This window comes from Oncorhynchus keta, chromosome 2 (genome assembly GCF_023373465.1).
Source record: "Oncorhynchus keta strain PuntledgeMale-10-30-2019 chromosome 2, Oket_V2, whole genome shotgun sequence".
Classification (NCBI taxonomy): Eukaryota; Metazoa; Chordata; class Actinopteri; order Salmoniformes; family Salmonidae; genus Oncorhynchus; species Oncorhynchus keta.
In genome coordinates this window covers 23,069,526-23,077,301 of record NC_068422.1, presented here as the reverse complement: position 1 = coordinate 23,077,301, position 7,776 = coordinate 23,069,526, and the positions used below count along the sequence as shown (strand labels likewise).

Sequence of the window (7,776 nt, the reverse complement as noted above, 5' to 3'; positions counted from 1 at the left end):
TGCGCTAGGTTTTAATGTATATGGTTAGAGATCTCTAACGCCCAGAAAGCTCCGATTCCAAATCATATTCACCAGCTACGCAAGAGTTATAATATCAAAATACATTCGTTCATCACCAAATAGGGGTTCGCTTAGCAACAATCTTAATTTACTCCCTTTACAACCGGTATGTACTTCCAAAAAAGGTCTAAATAAAAATGTACAAGCAACCTAAAAAAATGCCAATTCGGCACCTCCAAGGTATAATGTTGGTAAATGGGAGTTTGAACCGGACCTTTATGGGCGTTAGAGGACTCTAATGCACGGGTTAAAAGGGTAGGGATCCCAAGGATTCTGGATAGCACTTACATTTTCAATTCTGGTTTTACCTACAATCTGGTTATATGCATTCAAATAAAAAATGTTTCACAATATTGTGTGCCACTGATCGCACTCAAGTGCTGAGTCATAATAGGCATTCTATTTTCGTGATTGAAATGTCAACTTGCAGCTAACATTTGTTCAGAGTTTCTAAACCCAGAGGCAGAACATCACATGACGTCGCACAAGTGTTATCGGGGATTTCTTTGGGAGAAGCAGTTTCTGCCTATCTTTATGCTGTACTGTCTTTGATTAGTTTTCTTTTTTTTTCTTGCTTGCACTTTGACGTTTTTGGGGTCCGTTTGGTTTGTGCCATTCATTTTTGTCCAATACAGGGGGGTATTCCCTTACTTTGATTAGTTTTCTTTTTTTTTCTTGCTTGCACTTTGACGTTTTTGGGGTCCGTTTGGTTTGTGAAATTTATGCACTACAGACTTTCCAGAAGTATTATCGGTAGAATTGTGCTGCTATAATACATGTATTATTTGAATGTATCATCAAGTAATTTCTATAGAAACAGTTTGTATATTTTTTAACTAAAGCACTGCATTTTGTGAATTAATACAATAACCAAATTTAACAAATCGCTGCAGGCATATTTCTGGACTTTACAATCCAAACAAGGGTCCTCCTGCACGTTGTATCACAGAGAGAAGCCGATGTTGACCGTCCTCTGCTGCAATACTGTGCAAAGTTTTACCAGGGAAAAGATTGATAAACTGCAAAATGGGACATTGAAAAGTGTTTATTGACACACCAGACAAGGCAACATAATCGCGGACAATATCTAGCAACTGAGAATGTCAATAAACCGCTGTATGCTTCTGTTCTCACGAGTACAACACAGAATATGCGCCATATCTGTACGAAACACAAATGCTCTGATGGACAGTCGTTGTGTACACTCTGGATCTATAACGTTCTTGAAAGGGTCCTTGTCTGATTCTGTGTCCACCAGACAAGGTGTTTCTTCAAACAGTTCGTCGCGACCACCAGACACCTCACTATTTGTGCCTCTCAGCATCAAGAGTGATGTCGGCAGTGATGGGGCTGTGGGAGCTGAGCTCACGCAACCTTTGGACAAAAGTACTGTACATCCATATTGTAGTGCTAACTGTTAATGTTGATTGCCATCTACACAGATTAGCTGTCAATAGAAAACTGTCAGTATATCTGTAGCTGACTGCTATTAAACTGTTGATGATATCCTCCACTTAGCTGTCATCAACAGGCTAACGATGGCCCTGAGACATGGCTGTATTCTAACTATATACTATAGAGTCTACAGCCATGACTCAGTCGTAGCTAGATAAAAGCTAGCTATGAATCTGAGACTTTTCAAGATCTTATGAACTGTTGGACAAATTTCCTGTCAATAGATATTTTGTAAACGTGTTCGCTGTGACTTGCTTTCTATAATGTCTAGCCTATAGCTTTAAGAATAGGTCTACTGTATGGCAATTTTACCAGACGCATGTGGTTTCTCCTAACAGATGAACTTCTCAAAATGTTGAACAAGTTCTACAAAAGGAAAGAGATGCAAAAAATTGCAGCTGATCAAGGTCTCGATGGTGAGAACAACTTAATCGTTTCAACTGGCTGGCATAACGGTCTGGTACTCTCATCAAATATATATTTTTTGTGATGATACTTCTCCAGCTTATGGTCATACTAATACATTGATCTATCCATGTCAGCTCGCCTCTTTCACCAAGCCTTCATCAGTTTTCGGAAGTATGTGCTAGAAATCTCTATGCTCAGTGCAGACCTTCATATCATCTTCAATGACATATGCTGTGGAGCAGGTGAGTTCAACACTGTGCTTATCATTTAAGGAATCAAGTGATTTAAAGCAACTGCAAGTTGAAACTTAATTCCAACCCCTCACACCCTGTCAACTGATGAGTGTTTTTGCTTGTGCTCGTCAGGCCACATAGATGACCTTTATCCTTACTTCATGAGACATGCCAAGCAGATTTTTCCCATGCTGGACTGCATGGAGGATCTACGCAAAATCAGTGATCTGCGTGTACCAGCTAATTGGTAAGTATCACACGTCATCTTCAGGTGACCTCAACTATATACACATTTTTCATTTTGAAAATGCTCTTCCATTCATTCATTTTCAACTTGAAAAATGTGTATATAGTTGTGTATGTATATAGTTGAGGTCACCTAGTGCCGTGTTCCCGCAATACTCCACACAATTGTCTTTCAGCCATCCACTTGAATGTTTCCCAGGTACCCTGAGGCTAGAGCCATCCAGAGGAAGGTGATATTCCATGCTGGCCCCACCAACAGTGGAAAGACCCATCATGCAATTCAGAGATACCTGGCTGCCAAGTCTGGAGTCTACTGTGGACCGCTGAAGCTGTTAGCCCATGAGATCTTTGAAAAGAGCAACAATGCTGTTAGTATAACCCCTCATTCACTAGTTTCCCCTTCCATAAAGAGAATACGTAATTTAGAAGGCTTTTTGCATACTGTGGCAAATGGGCAATTCCATGCTAATGGAATTATGCTGAGACTTTTTACTTTAAAATGCCAAACAGAAACCATTGATTTCAAGGTTTACCAAACCATACAACTATAAGAACAATGACTAGTTTAAACAATTTACACAATACATACATTTTCCGTGGAAATTGTTGAAATTGGGCCTTGTGAATAGAGTTCCATGGTTTGTTCAACTTTTAAATCAATGTTTTTTGTTTGGTATACTTTTTAAAGTGAAAATATGAGTCTCAGCGTAATTCCATTACATGGAATTGCCCTTTTACCTTGAAAAAATGGAAGTAAAATTTGTTTATCTAAGTGTTTCTTACCAATAATTTCCTAAATGTTTTAAGTTCATTCTCAGAGCACTATGTCAAAGGAAGATGTTAAATTTACTTTTCGCTTCTCCCAGGGTGTGCCATGTGATTTGGTGACAGGAGAGGAGAGAACATTTGTGGATGAGGAGGGGAGACAAGCTGAGCATGTGGCCTGTACTATCGAGATGTGCAGTGTCACAACACCATGTCAGTATCTTACCTTATCGCTCAACTTGTTAAACATATTTAATGTACAGTAGGGTATTTTATCACTACCATTCAAGTTAGGGGTGTCAAACTAATTTTGCCCTGGGGGCAGCATTCTATCTTCAACGAGGTCCAGAGGGCCGCACTGAAAATCGGTTATATTTCCTCGCTGTCAAAATTTGCCAAAAATGGTCCTCTATCTATTGTTTTGGGGATTTCCGATGCTCCCTGACTTTCCAGCTTTCATTCAGGTGATTATTGGCGAGCTGGACACAGTCAAGAAGCTGTAGGAGTGTAGGTCCATTATAATTTCAAAACAATTTCAATTTGTTTTTAGTAATTTTAAAGTATACCGTTTGTTTGACACCCTTGATTTAAGTATTTGATTCATTTCTGATAGAGCTCGATTGCATTTGACGTTTCTTATCACCATCTGAGTGTTGACTAACATGTGAAATGTGTCTTGTGTGTTTTGTCTAGATGAAGTTGCGGTCATTGATGAGATCCAGATGATCAGAGACATATCAAGGGGATGGGCCTGGACAAGGGCTCTGCTTGGTCAGTAACTTCACTGTGACAGTTAGGACAAACTACAGGCCATTGTAAGATCACAAAATCTGAATATTTGGTTGCACTTTGTTATGGTACATAAATAACAAGCTATTTATTAAGTCAAAAATAATAAGGTAAAATTATGATTTCACAGTAATAACTAATGGATTGTTCTTTTTCCGCTTTCCCTCTTATGCCTTTACTTTGTGTCCCGGGAATAGGTTTGTGTGCTGAGGAGATCCATGTGTGTGGAGAGCCTGCAGCTATTAACTTTGTCACAGAGCTCATGTACACGACAGGGGAGGAGGTGGAGGTGAGTCTGGGAAATCTAGTGAACATTAGTGTGTTTGGCTTCTAATGAGACTGTTCCAGTCATCATGTCATTAACATGATTATACTGAATATCAACAGTCTCATCCTATGAGAATATAAACTTGGGATTCCAGACCGACTCCCAAAAAATACTTGCGACTTCAAGTGTCTTACAGTTGACCCAATCTACTGGCAGGTTCGTAACTACAAGAGACTCACTCCTTTCTCAATCCTGGACCACGCTGTGGAGTCTCTGGATAACCTGCGACCAGGCGACTGCATCGTATGCTTCAGCAAAAACGATATTTACTCCATCAGTAGGCAGATCGAGATCAGAGGCCTGGAGTGTGCGGTCATCTACGGCAGCCTTCCACCTGGTACGGTTGTTTTTAGATGTCAGTGATTGAGGTGATGGAGAGTGAAAAATGTAAAATACAGACATTCAACTTGTTCAGGTGCTGGACGGACAAACAAATAACTGATATACTCCCGCTGTGACATTACTCATCCTTAAATGTATCATTAAAGCACTGTTAATTATATGGTCAATAGGCACCAAACTATCTCAAGCAAAGAAGTTCAATGACCCAGAGGACCCGTGTAAGATCCTGGTTGCAACAGATGCCATAGGGATGGGACTAAACCTGTGAGTTGAACATTGAAACTGATTTTGTTAGCATATTGTTGAAGATTTTTTAAATTTTAATTTATCGCTGACAATACATATTACGTTTGAAGTACATTGTTCTACAGATTGTCATAAAAATACTTAACAGAAAATATATACACATTTCTTGCATGATTAGTTGATTTTTGGTTTGCTGTAAAGTTGTAGTTGTTGCCTCTATAAGCGTGCTACCATGTCCCTCCCACACTAGGAGTATCAAGAGAATCATTTTTAACTCACTGGTGAAACCTAACATCAATGAGAAGGGTGAGAAGGAGCTGGACACCATCTCCACATCTCAGGCTCTCCAGATCGCCGGGCGGGCCGGACGCTTCAGCTCCATCTTCAAAGAGGGCGAGGTCACCACCATGCACCGCGACGACCTGCCAATTCTCAAGGAGATACTCAGCAGGAACGTCGACGCCATAGAGGTGAGGAACAGCACATGGGCCATTTCTGAATTTTGACCTTCTGTTCGGACTATTCAATATCCTTTATTTTACTTAATGACAATCAAGTATGACATGATGTTAATTTCCTAATTCTAGACAGCTGGGCTGCACCCCACAGCAGAGCAGATTGAAATGTTTGCCTACCACTTACCTGATGCCACCTTGTCCAATCTGATAGTACGTTTCTTTACTTCATTGCAATTTACTCTGTAACGAGAATCAAGATTTACGGTTGGACAATTTACAGATTAATATTGAATTATTTGTGTTCATTTAAAAGTAACCCATTTTCTTTCTACCCCCAGGATATATTTGTGAGCCTCTCCCAAGTTGATGGCATGTACTTTGTGTGCAACATTGACGACTTCAAGTTCCTGGCTGACATGATCCAGCACATTCCCCTCAACCTGCGCTCTCGATATGTGTTCTGCACTGCGCCCATCAACAAGAAGCAGCCCTTTGTGTGCACCTCCTTCCTGAAGGTAAGAGCAGAAACCTGTTTACAGCAGAATCCCTTTTCCATTAGCAACACTTGTTTAAACATCTGGGCCCGCATTCAGAAAGTATGAGTAGGAGTGCTGATATAGGATCGGCATTGCCTTTAAGATCATTATGAATAAGATTGTATGGACAGGGGGAACCTGATCCTAGATCAGCACTACTACTCTGAGACACTTTGTGAATACAGACTTTGACCTCTGACTGAATTTAACTGGTTAACACCCTAATTTCATGTTATTCAGGAATAGGTCCACCATTTGGAATATAGAATTTGTCATAGGCAGCACATGTCCTTGCTTGAGTCACGCCATTGATTAATATTCTGGCATGACGTTGCCAGTTTGCCTCTGATATGAACCGTCTTACTGGAACTATAACAGCATTGATAAGATTTTATTGTTGGTTGTTGAGCTTTAAGGGACGTGATATGAGTGGTATTCAGGCAACAGTATTGATAAGATCTGTTGTGAATTGGATGAATGACATATTACTGTGACTATGGTCTAAGTGTAATCCCATTGATAAGGTTTATAGCACTATAGTGTTTGGAGCTGGATGATGAGACTGATTGGGAGAGTGTCACATCACACACAATCTCTCCTTGTCCAGTTTGCCAGACAGTTCAGCAGAGATGAGCCCCTGACCTTTGACTGGGTGTGTCGGCATGTCAGCTGGCCGCTGGTCCCACCCAAGAACATCAAGGACCTGGTACACCTGGAGGCTGTCCATGACGTGCTAGACCTCTACCTCTGGCTCAGGTGATTCCATCTCTACCTTACCAATACCAAACCATTCACCAAGCCAAATTACCTATTGCTCTTATATTAATAGTCATCACAGAATTGAGTAACACAATGTGTATAATGAGATCATTAATTGTCTTTATTGCAAATAATCTGAATTCGATAGTAATAATCCTCTCCACATGTCGCCAGCTACCGCTTCATGGACATGTTCCCGGACGCCAATCATGTCCGAGAGATCCAGAAGGAGCTGGACAGCATCATCCAGGTGGGTGTGCGTAACATCACACGACTCATCCGAGCCACGGAGACAAACGCCCCCCCGGGGACAAACCCGCTGTCCAACCAGAGGAGGCTGGGGCCCAGCCCAGTATCCCCAAGGAGGGTCCGAGGGGCCCCCAAGGCCCAGGACAATGGAGTAGAGGGTTGGCAGCTGGACAAGTCCCTAGGTTCCCGCCTGGTACAGGAGGGATTACTGACCCCTGACCTCCTAAGGCAACTGCAGAAGGAGTGGTCCAAAGTGCACCGACAAGAGGAAGAAGGAGTCAAACTGGTTGCGGGGAATAATAAAACAAAAGGGAATAAGAAGAAAAAGAAGTGACCGTCCCAGTTTCTGCCTTAGGTCCTAACTAAAACCTAGCAGGTTTTGTCTCCTTTTGACTGGACTTCATACCAGGCGGTGTCATGCATTTTCAGTGGCTAAAGATGTGATTAATTGTATGTGTAGGTCCCAGCTCCTGCTCAAAAACAGATCATCAGTCATTTTATGGGCCAAAAGGTGACGTAAAAATCCAAAGTAATATCTTATCTTATTACGCAGTCATTTTGCTGTAATCTTTTTATCACTTGAAAAGTAGAGTGGTTGACTGCATCTTCACGTAGACGGATAGTCTGTCTCGCGCAGCAAGTTATGACAATGTTACACTATGTTCCCATCACATGCTTGGGCTAGCCTAGTGTAACTGCTGGAAACTCAAATGTTACCACCACTGATTTATATGCCCCTGTGTATGATTTAAGGAATTGAAATAGCATAAATGAAAAGGTCATTGATTAAAAAAATTGTAATAATATTTTGGTTTTGATGAGGCCTTTTGTATTCATTTGATGTGAGACATAAGGTGGCGAATGTCTCTAATAATTTGACACCTTACTCTGTAACGACAATG

The 7,776-nt window shown here is 41.1% G+C and overlaps 1 protein-coding gene across 3 annotated transcripts; it reads left to right on the top strand.

The window, feature by feature from the left end:
• Nucleotides 1-442: 442 nt before the first annotated feature.
• supv3l1 (SUV3-like helicase) lies at nucleotides 443-7,680 on the top strand. Of its 3 annotated transcripts, none has more exons than XM_035793237.2 (16): nucleotides 443-599; nucleotides 1,319-1,446; nucleotides 1,854-1,931; nucleotides 2,058-2,165; nucleotides 2,289-2,403; nucleotides 2,602-2,770; nucleotides 3,269-3,380; nucleotides 3,861-3,938; nucleotides 4,154-4,245; nucleotides 4,441-4,621; nucleotides 4,797-4,890; nucleotides 5,123-5,342; nucleotides 5,460-5,540; nucleotides 5,669-5,845; nucleotides 6,474-6,622; nucleotides 6,800-7,680. In XM_035793237.2, exons 1-16 carry the CDS (start codon nucleotides 535-537, stop codon nucleotides 7,206-7,208), a joined length of 2,256 nt encoding a protein of 751 aa, XP_035649130.1. In that variant the 5' UTR covers nucleotides 443-534; the 3' UTR covers nucleotides 7,209-7,680. The 3 variants fall into 3 exon arrangements, with proteins under 3 accessions (XP_035649130.1, XP_035649139.1, XP_035649122.1); XM_035793246.2 differs by lacking the exon at nucleotides 443-599 and adding an exon at nucleotides 751-769; XM_035793229.2 differs by lacking the exon at nucleotides 443-599 and having other exon boundaries at nucleotides 862-1,446.
• Nucleotides 7,681-7,776: the final 96 nt, after the last annotated feature.